General features: G+C 36.8%; 1 protein-coding gene across 3 annotated transcripts in view; it reads right to left on the reverse strand.

The window, feature by feature from the left end:
- Window positions 1-6,354: 6,354 nt before the first annotated feature.
- GPHN (gephyrin) overlaps window positions 6,355-15,357 on the reverse strand; it is a 609,285-nt gene continuing 600,282 nt past the window's right edge. For all 3 annotated transcript variants that reach the window (XM_060095976.1, XM_060095978.1, XM_060095977.1), the window contains 2 exons: window positions 8,462-8,558; window positions 6,355-7,344 (listed from right to left, as the gene is read on the reverse strand). In XM_060095976.1, the coding sequence (XP_059951959.1) occupies window positions 7,211-7,344; window positions 8,462-8,558 (231 nt within the window). In that variant the 3' untranslated portion in view covers window positions 6,355-7,210. The remainder of the gene's footprint in view (window positions 7,345-8,461; window positions 8,559-15,357) is intronic.

Raw genomic sequence — 15,357 nt, forward strand, 5'->3', positions numbered from 1 at the left:
ATACAGATTAAGATGGTAGCAGTGGGACTAGAAAAGAGAGGGTTAATTTAGAAACTATTAGTAGAGTTGACAGAACTTGGTGACTAACTGGATGTGGGAAGTGAGAAGAATGAGTGACTCAGAGGTTTCTGGTTTGGGAAACTGGGTAAATGGTGGTGCCATTAACCAAGAAACAAAACACAGGCAGAGGAACAGGTGTAGGAGGCAGGAAGGATGAGTTCCTTGTTTGCAGGAGCCCTTGTCTAGCATGTTGCCTTGTATTCAATAGGTGTTTAGTAAATAAGAGGCTTTTTTCTTAAACCTTCAGTGGCTTCCCATGCTCTTAGGCTATTTGACATATATCATAGGGATGTGTGTGTGTGTGTTTAGTATATACCCAAGAGCCTATACATGTGTGAGTGTGATCTGGCTGCATCCTGGCTTCAGTTCTCTCCAGCTGTATCTCAGAACCCTCCCCTCTCCCTCATCATGCTTCTGTCTTCTTTCTGGTGTTGTATTCTTTAAGCCCTTTCCTCTGTCTGAAATGCTCTTCTCTCAGTTCTCAACATGCGGGGCTTATTTTCATTCTTCTGATCTGACTTCAAATGTCACCTGTTTAGAGAACCCTTTCCTCAATCCCTGGACAAGTGACTGTCTCTCAGCTCTAAATCCACCGTTGCATTCTACATTGTGGTGCTGGGGCTGGAACTCAGCTAACCACATTTTTTTTTTTTTTTTTGCCAGCTGGCTTCCTGTTAGGTTCAACAATAGTTTGCATTAGACTACAGGGAACTTGGAAAGCAGAGGGAGAAGGGACTTGCGTTAGTTCCTGATTTCTTCTTGATTCTCTTGTCACCCTGGTAATGGCAACTTGTTCTAGCCTTTTTTTCCCCTCACTCTCAGAATCAGCATCTGGGCAGTGCCCTTTCCTTGGAGGGTTGAGTCCTAGCTCCAAGAAGTCTGACCTCTGAGCTTCCAGATTCTGAAAATTCTAACCTCTTCCTCCCATCTCCAGCCCTAGTTGTGGTATCTGCTTCCTATAGTTATTATCTCTGACATTTCCATGTTTCTTTTGTGCTTTTCCAGATCTCCAACACAGATTTAACTTATTGTTACACTAAAGTCTCTTAGTGTAATTTCTGCCTTTCTTAATGGCTGGATCTTACACAACTGAATATGATTTAGGCCTCCATCCAGTTACTCTCTAACTATAATAGGATTTTCTTCATAGACTTTTCATAATCTGTATTTAAAAAAAATTTTTTTTTTTTTTTGCTTTCTCATAATCTGTCTCCTCTTGGATATGAGTCTTTGTCTCATTCATCACTGTATCCTCAGAGCCTAGCATGGAGCCTTGCATACTGTAGGAACTTAATAAATGCTTGTTAAATAAATTATTGAATTATTACAAAAGACTACAGGAGACATATTGCTAACTGACCACAGAAAATGGCCAGAATTGAGCAACTTTTTAACCTCTTGGTTCTAGGCCAAGTTATAAATGAACTCTATAATGATGTAACTCTGTTATAGACAGTTGAGCTCAACACTTCTTATAAGCCTGTTAGAATACAATGTATTATTTAACATAGATCCATCCATCATTGGGATAAGATACATAATTTATTTGCTTTGAATTCTGTACATACACAAATCCCTACTTTCTATAATTAGGAATGATAATGACTTACCTATTAGGTTTTCATGAAGATCAAGAGTTGGTTATGGCTTAGATCCACAAAGTTTTTTTGGTTAGCAAATAATTTAAAAAATAAAAGCCATCCAAAGAATCCACTTGCTGTAACATGCAACATCACTTAATAGCATTTACTTGGTAAATGTAATCTGCTTATATTTTTTTTCATTGTGTTACATGATTTGAAACAACCAAAGCACAGAACCAAAAAAGCAGGTTAAAAAGGAACTGCTTACAAGGATTTACCATAGCACAGGGAATTATATTCAATATCTTGTAATAACCTATAATGAAATATAATCTGCAAAACCCCACACCTGATTCACTATGCTGTACACCTGAAACTAATGCAATATTGTAAATCAACTATTCTTCAATAAAATAAAAACTACAATGTCTAAGATGAGAACTGCACTCGATAGGATTAATGGTAGATTAGACATTGCAGAAGAAAAGAGTAGTGAACTTAAAGCATAGCAATAGAGCCCATCCAAAATGAAACACACAATGAGAAAAAGAGTCCCCCCCAAATTAAGAGCATCTGTGAGCTGTGGGACAATGTCAAGTGCCCTCATGTGCAGATAATTGGAGTATCTGAAAGAGAGAAGAGAGTGGGGCGAACAGAAAAAGTATTTAAAGAAATAACTGAAAACTTTACAAACTTGATGAAAATTATAAATCCATAGATCCAAGAAGCTCAATAAACTGCACCAAGACACATCATAATCAAACTGATCAAAAACAATGACAAAGAAAAAAGTCTTAAGAGTAGCCAGAGAAAAAATATATGCTATGTACAGAGGAACAAAGGATGACAGCAGATTTCTCATTGGAAACAATGCAAGCAAGAAGAGAGGCATCTTTAAAGTAATGAAAGGAAAACACTATAAAGCTAGAGTTCTACACCCAGCAAAAATCTCTCTCAAAAACAAAAGCAAAACAAATACTTTTTCAGACATGCAAAAGCTGAAAGAATATATCACCAGCAGACCCACACAACAATTTTAAAGGAACTCCTTCAGGCAACAGAAAAATGATACCAGATGGAAATGTGGATCCACACCAAAGAATGAAGAACCCCAGAAATGGTAACTACATAAATAAATATACAAAATTCTTCCTGAAAGTCAAGCTCTGAAGGGAACAAGAAAGACTGGGTAATTGCTATGGGTAGGCAGGTTTTCATTTTTGTTTTTAGGACATAGGAGAATTTTAAGGATGTATAAAGCTGATGAGAAAGCATGTAAGCAGGGAGAGGTGACACTACAGGTTAGATAGAGCAGAGTATAGGGCTTGGGCAGAAAGGTGGGTCCTTGACAGAAGAGGGTCAAGCACTTCTTTGTGACCTAGAGAAGGGGCTGGGTGTCTGGGCAGGGAGTCTGTCAATTTAGTGGGGGTGGCAGTCTTGCTGTAGACTTTGGTGGATAAGTATGTACTGCTTGTATAATCATAAGAAAAAACAAACAAACATGAAAAAAAGGAACTGCTTAACTTCCACACAGCTATAAGCAAGAATCTAAAAACATCTTATAATCTTTTATTTAAATATCAACTACTAAGACAAAGAATTATAATACATCATACATACATAATTTTAAAATAATTTTGGTCAAATAATGCAAATAGATTACATGACATTAACTTTCACTGTGCCAAGTAGAACCATTTTATTGACCCTTAAGTTTTAAATTAAATTTCCCTTGAATCTACCTCAAATGTGTTCATATATTTTTTTTTCCTTTTCTAATTCAGAAAGAAAAATGTTCCTTTTCTTCTCCAGCCTAACTGGGCCATCAGTGTCCTTTAATCCAGCCCTTCCTTCCTCTTCTCCTTTCCCCATCTGGAACCTTACTCTCAAATTTTTAATATGCCCACTACTATTGTTTTTCAAACAAAAATCTTTTCTTCATCTTGTTATCGGTTCAAGCTACCATCCTGTGTCTGTCTTTCTTTCCTCATGCCCAAGTTCCAAATATTTCATAGTTATGGTTTCTATTTTGCTATCTGGCTTTTGCCCTCAACCCATTATTGAAATTGCACTCTTGCAGCTCACAAATGATCGCCTGATCAATACATTCTTTTGAGCCCTCATTCTTCTTGACAGTTTTTTTTTTTTTTTTTTTTTTTTTTTCGGTACGCGGGCCTCCCACTGCTGTGGCCTCTCCCGTTGCGGAGCACAGGCTCCGGACGCACAGGCTCAGCGGCCACGGCTCACGGGCCCAGCCGCTCCGCGGCATATGGGATCCTCCCAGACCGGGGCACGAACCCATATCCCCTGCATCGGCAGGCGGACTCTCAACCACTGCGCCACCAGGGAGGCCCTTGACAGTTATTTTTGACAGTTGATTATCTTTCCTTCTTGAAACTCTCCTCCCTCGTTCTGGTACACTGCAGTACCCTGTTTTTTCTCTTCTACAAACTGCTCTTCCTTTCATTACATCCATGGCTTTTTCCTCCAACACTCCAAAATAAGGTGCTCCCCAAGGCTCTGTCCTCTTTTCTTGGCAAGTTCTTCCTTAATAATCTTTGCTATCTACCCTTACATTTCAAATACTACCTTCATGTGAGGATCCCCAAGGTTATATTCAGCCAGTATCTCTTCTGTGAACTCCTAACCTATACTTTCAAATGCCAACAGGACATGGTTACCTTAGGGCCCCTCTGACATCTCAAACACATGTCCAAACTTATCAGCTCCTCCACAAAATCCATGTTTCTTTCTTTTTTTTGTTACTTGTTCTCAGTCAGCCAAGACTAAAGACTTTGAATCATCTCTTATTCGTCTAACTTCCTTTCCAATACTTGTAAATCAGTCACAAAATTCTTTCCATTTTTTATGTCCAGAGGCACACTCAGATGTCATGACCCTCCTATCACCATTACCCCTCTAACATTATGGTTAAGGCTGTTATCACCCCTCACCTACACACTTCTTAATTGGTGTCTCTCTTCAGTTTTTCCCCAACCCAGTCTATCCTATTCAATGCTGCCAGAGCATTTTTTTTTCCCAAAAAATGATCCTAATACTTCGCTGATCAAGAATCTCTAATGGTTTAATTGTCTCTAGAATAAATCTAGACTCCTTACCCTGGTATTCAAGAAGTTCATACATGTACTTTTTGGTCTTACAAATATATCAATTTTCTGTTTCTATGGCTTAGTGTTTGGGAATATGGACTCTGAAGCCAGATTGTTAAGTTTGAATCCTGGCTCCTCCTTTTATTAGCTGTGTCACCCTGGACAAGTTTCTTAACCTCTCTGTGCCTCAGTTTCCTCATCTATAATAGGAATAACAATACTTACAGGGTTGTTGTGAAAATTAAACATATGAAAAGTGCTTAGAAAAGTGCCTGGTAAGCTCTGTATAATGTTTCATGGAACAAATATTTACTTTTGCCTATCCATATGCACATATGCCAGGAACTCTAAGGATTTGGGGATAATATCAGTAAACAAAACAAACAAAAATCATTGCCCTTGTGGATCTTAAATTCTATAATAAAAATAACAATTATTATTAATTGTACATTCTGTTTCTGGAATACTCTTCTTCCTGCATTATCACCTTTAAAATTCTACCTTGACTTCAAGACCCACTAAAATTTCTTACCCCTTGAAATCTTACCTTGTAGAAGGTTCTCATTTGAACTCCTCCAACTCTTTAAATCTGAATTACAGCATTTATCACATTTTACACATTCTACCAAGTTATTATCAAATATCAAACGTATCAAATATTATGCTTACTTGTACATGTTTTTTTAATCTTCCTTGATGGACTGTAATGTTAGCAATTATCCCTATTCATTCTTGTAAATAGTATAGCATGATGTACCTTGTACTCAAGCACACAGTATATGCTTAATAAATATTTCTTGGATGAATGTAGGTAAAGAACTCTTTGCATGAGCTTTCATTTGACCTCTATTAATTAACCTTATCTTCTTTAATTGAAAATATAAACTAAATTTAAAATATAGAACATTTTATTTTCAACTTTGGAAATATCAAGTATAAGTATCAAATATTTACTGTTTACAAATTGGCCTTTTTCATTACCATCATTTGGCACCTTGTCTACTAGTAGGCTAATTTTTGTTGTTTGCTTTACTAAGTACTCTATAGCATATTTAATGTCCCCCGTTACCACTGTTTGGAAGGTGCCCATAAGTTTTTATTAAAGAAGCCATTGTGGATAGCATATATTTCAACTGTATTTTCTATAGTTAGTACAGATTTTCCCCATTTTTCACTTCCAAACATGATAAAAAAAATGTCCAGGTACTCACCTGCAATTTTATGGTTCATTACTTATTTCCCCCCTCTATTCCAAGGAACTGTAGATGTTTGAAATTTGTTTTTATGACATCTGAAATAAAAATGTAGTTTCTAAATTATCAACTATCTTTCCTCTAAATTTGCTTGCTATTCTCCAGCTATGACTGGAAAGACCAGACCAACTACAGGTTCTCTCCTACTTTCTAATCTGTATTTGCACAATGCTACAGTAAAATATAGATTACTCTATATTTTTTAAAATCTCCTTTATACCACTTAACCTTGCTAAGCCATCTTAACTATTCCTTTTATCGAGGCAGAGCCCCATCAGAATGGCATAACAATCTTCTCTTTTTTTATTAACAAGGCCAACACACGCTGGATTTTAAATAATGATCGAGGATTTTTTTTATTCATTAAGTTTCAGTATCATTACAGAAAATGTTATGGTACAGAGTTGTTTAACATTGTTTTTTCTTTGCTCTTGATTTCCACATGAATGCTGGTAACACTAATATCTGTACAAGATCAGTCTTTGATTTTATTTTTTATTCTGTACAATTTTAAATGTATTGGTTAAAAAGGCTGTCAGCACTTAAGGAAGCATTTTTTCCCCCCAGTTTGTTTGTTCAAATAAAAGGTATCCAGTTACTGCCCAAGAGTACTGTGCCTTGAGGCTACTGGGATGTGAAGCCCCCCCAACCCCGAACGCTCTGTGGGGATGGTTCTCCTTGAGGCAGGGCAGGGCCACCACCCAGTCACTCTTTGTTTGGCACTGTGCACATAAACACGAGATACATGATAAAGAACAAGCAAAAGCTCTCTGTAAAGCGGTTATGAAGCATACTAAGAAGGGAAATCCAAGTGTTGCCTACGCTAGTATAAATAAGCAGACAGCCTTGATTTAAGAGCATAAGTAGTTGTATTTTAAAGATGAGAAAAACACAAGTTCTGCAGGCACCTACTGCTGTCTACTAAAAGCTATCGCTATCAGACCTAGCATTGAACACACAAAGCAATTTGCAAGAAAGGAAAAATTTGCTTTGATATAATCAGAATAGAGTTGTCTGTTAAGATTTATTTTTAGGTGTTTTTTTCTTTAAAAGGTATTTAAATTCTTTTGAAATATAGTTCAAGATGTTGACCATACAGATCAACTTTTATCCAAATCAGAAAAACTAGCTGTGCCGTTGCATATTACAGGATACAGTCAATGGTATGTAGACATGCATCAAAGCTTTCTCCCACTGGTGACCATCATAGCCGTCCGATGACCATGACGTCCACCACCTCGCCCTTGTGGAGCTCCACATACTGCTCTGTCTTTGGAGGAAGCATCAATAATCCGTTGGCGCTGCGCATGCTCATCAGACGGCTGCTCATCTGATTACCTAGGAGGAAATACTCTCATTACAGCAGCATCAGCGTCACGGTGTATGCATACGCAACCCTTGCAGTTCCTTTCAGAATAAAAACTGATGAACAGAAACACAGGTCTTCAAGAGGAAGAGAGATGATCAGACTTCCCAGTACCTTTTTCAGGTGACCTTGCTACTGTATCCTACTACCTTCTCACTGAACTTTAAAAATAAACATTGCAAATTATTGCTTAAAAGAACAAAACCAAAATTTTACAGCATTGTGGAAAATGCCATAGAATTTCTCAATTCAGGCTAAAATGTGATGTGTGTCTGAAAAGAGAGGCTTTTACACCCTATTAAAATAATAATGATAAGAACAGCAGTGGCTACCATTTCTTTAGTATTTACTAAGTACCAGAGAAGGTGGTAGACCTTTTACTCAACTACCTTATTTAATTCTCAACAACTCAAAAGAGGTTAGATAACTTGCCTAGGGTCCTACTAATTAGTTGGTGGCCAATTTGAATGCAAGTCTGATGGCAAAGCCCATCAGAGACCTACTCACTGTGCTAGCTGATGTTTGCACTTAATAGGACCTTTGTTTAATTTTTTCTGGAATCCCATCAAAAGTCAGGTAAAATACGACTAGAGAAGTTGGGGATAAAAGTTTAAAGTCTACAGCAGGTAACTTCAGAACTCTGAATTATCAACGTTGATTTCTCAGTCCTTAAATCTTACCAGTACCTAGTGTATAGTAAAGGCTACAGAGAACCACACTCTAATTGGGCTTTAATCTCACATGGATGGGTGGCATAGCCACAGTCCCCTCCTTTTCCTACAATCAAAGTTATGCTCAGAACTTACTGGTTGAACAGATAAAAATCTTCTGTAATTTTAGATTTGTATTTCAAATGTTTATCTAGAAAATATGGCTCCATGGAATAACAAAATCTTTATTAATTCTTTTTTTTGTTACTCTTGTCCTGTCATGCTACACAGTTTTAGGAATAAGTTAACATCTAATCTTTCAAAAGGGAAAATGTACAATAATTACAAAATTGGGTATACTCAAGGAAGGAGGTTATACATAAATTTGTGTTTTAACAGGATGGGTGTATAGAGATACCTACAGGTGTGAATGACTAACCTGTACTCTGTGCCCAAGGTAGTGGTTCTTGGTGATGCCAAGTCAGTATACACCGATGGTATTCTGGGCGAGGATCCAGTTTTACATCACATGATAACTACAGAAAAACGAGGAAAAGAAAACAAACTTGATCACCTGATCATCTCTGAAAACTACAGGGTGGTGGCAGTTGTGCAAAGAGTTCAATGGACATGGAAACATCTCGGCATTCTGCTGTCTCCACCACTGCCACCTTATGTTCTTAATACAGGAAGTCCAGAGGTTGCGTTGCTCTGGTGAAAAGAGAAAAGAAGGCTAAGAAGTTGGTATCCGCAGTAGGAAAAAGGGCAGATGAAAAATATAAAGTCTATTTTTGAATTCTAACTTTACCTCTGACCTATGAATTAAGAAATCAAAGCAGATGTTTTAACATTGAAAATAAAGGAGGTAGACCTACACAAACATACAACCTCAACATCCATTTATCTGTGTGTCATCCAACTGTCCATCCATCCATCCATCCAGTAAAGATTTACTGAGGTGCTAATTCAGCTACTCATTCGTACACTTAGCTTTAATATGAAAGGGATACTTTCTTTTTAAAATTTTTATTGGAGTATAGTTGATTGACAATGTTGTATTGGTTTTAGGTGTACAGTAAAGTTAATCAGGTATACATTTACATATATCCACTCTTTTTTAGATTCTTTTCCCATATAGGCCATTACAGAGTACTGAGTAGAGTTCCCTGTGCTATAGAGTAGGTCCTTATTAGTTATCTATTTTACAATAGTGTGTATAGGTCAATCCCAATCTTCCAATTTATCCTTCCCCACCTCCCCCCTTACCCCCAGGTAACCCTAAGTTTGTTTTCTACATCTGTAACTCTATTTCTGTTTTGTAGATAAGTTCATTTGTACCCTTTTTTAAGATTACACATATAAGTGAAATCCTATGATATTTGTCTTTGTCTGACTTACTTCACTCAGTATGATGATCTCTAGGTCCATCCATGTTGTTGCAAATGGCATGATTTCATTCTTTTTTATGGCTGAGTAATATTCCATTGTATATATGTACCACATTTTCTTTATCCATTCCTCTGTTGATGGACATTTATGTTGCTTCCATGTCCTGGCTATTGTAAATAGTGCTGAAATGAACACTGTGGTGCATGTATCTTTTCAAATTATGTTTTTCTCTGGATATATGCCCAGGAGTGGGATTGCTGGATCATATGGTAGCTCTATTTTCAGTTTTTTAGGGAATCTCCATATGGTTCTCTATAGTGGCTGTACCAGTTTACATTCCCACCAACAGTATAGGAGGGTTCCCTTTTCTCCACACCCTCTCCAGCAGTTATTGTTGGTAGATTTTTTGATGATGGCCATTCTGACTATCTCATTGTAGTTTTGATTTGCACTTCTCTAATAATGAGTGATATTGAGCATCTTTTCATGTGCCCCCTGGCCATCTATGTCTTCATTGGAGAAATGTCTATTTAGCTCCTCTGCCTATTTTTTGATTGAGTTGTTTGTTTTTTTGATATTGAGTTGCATGAGGTATTTGTAAATTTTAGAGATTAATCAAAAGGGATAGTTACTTTCTTTTCTCTTGATTATTCCCCCTAGTGTTCCAATACTGATAAACAATCTCATTAAAGCAAATAAAAGTAGTCTCATAAAAGTTATACCACTTTGGTTTGGTCACATCACTGGCACTAAAAGAATTCCTCTGAATGAATCTTTGCTATGGAATGGCATCATTCATATCTTTGTAACACAGCCAATTTCTGTTCACACACATTATACAGAATGACCAATCAACCTTCAACCTGGAGCCACTGTTTTTTTTTATCTATGTCATTAAATTCATCCTGAAATCTGATCAAGGTGATAATGTGTTGGTAGCAGGTGCCTAAAAGGTATGACTTGAACAAGTTTATACAGTACATAATTATGATCTATAGCCCATCAAAGATTAGTTCAATGTTAGTGAAAACAAGACTCATTCCAATGCATGAGAATTAACATTTTCCATTAGCATAATAATCGTTTAAGTTACTCTACTTAAAATGGTCTAGAAATCCTTTACTCAACTAAAACAGATATTGCTTAGATTAAATGATACAGTTAAAACTTGACCTGGAAATTTTGATTGAAGTGAGTTTATCTCTAATCCATTCTGGTTACTTTGTTTTAAAATATTCTAATAATATAATTAGAATATTAAAACATTCTAATTATGCTTTTTCTCTGGAATCCAGAATAAAATTCAATTCTAGGGTGTTTCTCCTTGATTAAATCACATTCTACTCTTTCACATGATACTACTTATGTTTATACCCTGTTTCATATCTACTGGGGGGTAACTTGCCATTGTTCCTACATTATTCTGTGCTTACCTGAGGACAAAAATCTCTCTGTCTTTCAACCTGAGTGTGTGTGTGTGTGTTCTCCAGTACTAAACCACAAGAGCTATTCATGTGGCTGTGTCATTTGCTAAGTGTTTAAGGTTTTTCCCCAGCAATGGCACTGACTGGCTCATGGAAGTACAGTGGAGCAAATACTGTACTGGGAAGACACTGGCGCCTAGGTTCTACTCCCAGTTTTACTGCTGACCGATGTGCTGTATTGGCAACTTATTTTGCTTTCCCATACCTGTTTGTTCATCTACAAAATGGGGTTGTTTGTTTTAAAGGAAGATATTTGCTAATTTAATAAACAAGAATCAATTGCATCAAATTAAAGTGAACGAAATTTTTTTCACAGCCTCACAAACAGCTGTTCCTTTTGTAGCAAGAGATGAAGCTAATTAGATTTTTATGGTATTTTACTGAAATGCAGAATACTTTATTCACCAATATATTTAGTTACACTGACATTATAGTTCTGGTATATTACATCAGTTAGCTTAAGAAAGCACCTATTTACTATAAGCTTCAGTGCTTATAAGAATGATGTACCATGAGTAAACATACACATATATCAATATTTTGGTGGAAAAACATTGTAAATGGTGGATGTTTCACTCCTGCCGATTTCTTCTACTCTTTCAAAATTGGGCAGTGAGCTGTGGACTAGGAGTCCTCTGTTTCCTTTGAATATTTTGCTGGCACACAGTAGTCACTCAAGAGATAAAATTGTATTATTTGGTATAGTATTATATGGTATACTCTACATGTAAATGTCTAAGAGAGAGAATGAGAAAAAAAAAGAAAGGTCAATGAAATGAGATAAGCCACAGACTGGGAGAAAATAATTGTAAAAAACATACCTGATAAAGGTCTGTTATCCAAAATACACAAACAATTCTTAAAACTCAATAATAAGAAGATGAACAACCCAATTAAAAACTGGGCAAAATAATTGAGCGCCTTACCAAAGAAGATATACACATGAGAAGTAAGCATATGAAAAAATGTTCAACATCATAAGTCATTAGGGAATTGCAAATTAAAGCAACAATGAGATATCACTAGATACTTACTAGAAAGGCCAAAAATCCCAAACAGTGGCCACACCAAATCCTACTGAGAATGTGGAAGAACAGGGACTCTTATTCACTACGGTGGGAATGCAAAATGGTATAGCTACTTTGGAAGACATTTTGGCAGTTTCTTACAAAACTAAATATATTCTTATCATACAATCCAGCAATCACAGTCCTTGGTATTTACCCAAGTGAATTGAAAGTTTATGTTCATACAAAAACCTGCACACAAATGTTTATAGCAGATTTATTCATAATTGCCAAAACTTGGAAGCAACCAAGATATCCTTCAGTAGGTGAATGGATAAATGGTGGTATATCCAGAGAATGGAATATTATTCCTTGCTAAAAAGAAATGAGCTATCTAGCCGTGAAAAGACACGGAGGAACAAACGCATATTAATAAGTGAAAGAAGACAATCTGAAAAGGTAACATACTGTATGATTCCAACAATATGACATTCTGGAAAAGGCAAAACTATGGAGACAGTAAAAAGATCAAGGGTGAGCAGGGAGGGAGGAACGAATAGGCAGAGCACAGAGACTTTTTAGGGTTGTGAAACTGTATGATACTACAATGGTAGATACATGTAACTGTACATTTGTCAAGACCCCTAGAATACACAACACTGAAAGTAAACCCTAATGTAAACTATGGACTTTGGGTGATAATGATGTGTCACTGTAGGTTCATTGATTGTAACAAATGCACCACTGTGGTGCAGGACATCAACAGCTGGGAAGGTCGTGTGTGTAAGGATGGGGTGGGGAGGAGAAGTAATACAGGAACTCTCTGTAGTTTCTGCTTAATTTTGCTATGAACCTAAATGTGCCCTAAAAAACAAAATTTGTTACTTAAAAAAAGGGGAGAATATTTTTTCCTTCCTCTTTGTCCTGTCCATCTTTTAGAGAAGTGACCTCAAAGAATTATCTAATACAGTAAATAATTAATTGCAAACAGTGTAATAGGGCACAAAGAAGTAAATAATCAACCCTTCTCAGGGACACTGAGAAAGGCTTCACAGAGGGCATGATGCCTGAGTCTTATGACTAAGGAATTTTCCAAGCTGAGAAAAGAGATGGGGGTGGTTAGGAGAGAACCTCCTAGGAAGGAGATCTCACGTCCATTCCGGAGGCAGTAAAAAGCTTGGTATGGTCAGAGTGCAGGATGGGAAGCAGATGAAGCTGGAGGGGAAAACAGGCCTTGGGATGGAGAGCCTCCTGTGCTCACTTGAGCAGTTTGGATTTAACCCTGCGGTCATGGGAAGCATTGAAGAATTTTAATTGGAGATGCTGACATGATTAGAGTTAGAAAAGGGATTTAAAAGGAGGCAGGATTAGAAGAGAAACCATTAAACATTGGAGCCATCATTCAAACCAGCTTATTTGGCTACAAAACACAGGGGATGTGGATGGTAGAGGGCGCTTTAGGAGAATGGTGAAGATTTGGAAGACTGCAGTAAGGAATGGAAAAAGCTGATCCACAGGATATAAAAGGATCATCAAAGGGAATTTTGGCCCCTGCTGAGGATTGTAAATTGGAAGTGATAACTTGAACAGCTGTACTCTCTTCTCTAGTTGTACTCAGTGCCCTGGGAATAAAAGTGAAGGACAAAAAAGGGAAGATTGATCTAAGTTTGTGGATTCTTAGAGTGACTACAGTGCATGGAAGAAGAGGCAAAAAAAATTTGAGAGTGTTAGAAAAACATTGAAGTGATACACCACAGGATTTAGGTTGGATGAGGAAAGGGGTAAAGCCAGAAGGGGCTTATGGAGAGGGAAAAGGGCAGGGGTTATAGGAGTGTTTAAATTCTTTTATATCTACTGGTAGGTAACTTGCTGTTGTTCCTAAACTGTATACCAGAGTTGGTGATTTTTGAGGTGGAGCACTTCATGGTATTGAAAAGGATGTGCGTATTGAGTTGCTGAAGCAGAAATAAAGTTATTTAGAATTATGGAAATAAAGCAACTGATGATAAGAGGTGAGGGAGAGAAGACTTTTAGACGATTGCCAAAGACCTGAAAGTCTTGGGAAGGTTTGATGGTGATAATGAGGGGAAGGTGAAAGCTCCAAGAGACTCGGGGAAGAGGCTGGACTAAGCTGCACAGATTGGAGAGGAGAGTTTGTGAGAAAACATATGACCAGAGAGGATTCTATTAGAGTGGAGGTCCCAGGTGACATGCTCCAGGCCCTGGTTGGTACTAAGGGCCCGGACTCTGCTCAAGTCTGGTCAAAGCTTCCAAAAGGTGGTTAAAGGAGCTTTACACTAACTTTTAAAAGTACTAGAGAAGTTATGAGGCACTGATTTCATTAGTCCAACAGAGAGGCGCTTGAGCTCGTCTGCCTTACAAATCATCTAAAATTTATCAAGTAACTTTAAAAATTCTTACACCTGTTGGTGCAGATCAGTTTTAAGTTAATTTTTCCAGTTTCTATAACCTAGTTATATTTTTCATCTCTGAATAATAATAAAGCTGGTTTATATTTCTTATAAATCATAGACAGTTCTATCATTTTCAATATCTGTTTTTTAATCAATCCATAGGCCATTATATTCTCATATAACAGGCATCCAGTTATACCTTTTGATATTCAATGACTGATCTTTTTTAAAGCTGAATAATGCTCCATTGTACACATACACTTCATTTTCCCTATCCATTCATCTGTTGTTGGAAATTTGGGTTGTTTCCTTATCTTTGTACAGTGAAGTATGCTATAATGAACACTGGGGTACAAATATCTGTTTGAGATCCTGATTTCAATTCTTTTGGACATATACCCAGAAGTGAGATTGCTGGATCATATAGTAGTTCTACTTTTAATTTCTGAGTAACCTCTGTACTGTTTTCCATGAGGCAACATGGATAAACCTAGAGGACACGATGTTAAGTGAAATAAGCCAGTTACAAAAATACTGCGTGATTCCACTTATAGGAAGTATCTAAAATAGTCACTCACAGAGGCAGAGAATAGCATGGTGGTTGTCAGGGGCTGAGGGGAGGAGGGAAGGGAAATTGTTGCTCAATGGATATAAAGTTTCTGTTATGCAAAGTGAATACATTTTAAAGAATCTGCTGTACAACATATTACCTATAGTTACCAATGTGGTATTGTGTACTTTAAAATACTTTAAGAGGATAGTTCTCACATTAAATGTTCTTGGCATGAAACAAACAAATCAAAGAACACAAAGAAATGTTTGGAGGTGATGGATATGTTTAGTACCTTGATTGTGATGATGGTATCACAGGTGTTTGCATATGTCCAAATTCATCAAAATGTCTACATTAAATATGTGCAATTTGTGTGTATCAATTATACCTTAGTAAAGCTTAAAAGAAAGAAAAGTACTGATTTAGTATTATAGTTTAAATTGCCAGGAAAATTGTTCATTAGTTATTACATAGAAACTGTGTTACAT

Source organism: Mesoplodon densirostris, chromosome 4 (assembly GCF_025265405.1).
Source record: "Mesoplodon densirostris isolate mMesDen1 chromosome 4, mMesDen1 primary haplotype, whole genome shotgun sequence".
Lineage (NCBI taxonomy): Eukaryota > Metazoa > Chordata > Mammalia > Artiodactyla > Ziphiidae > Mesoplodon > Mesoplodon densirostris.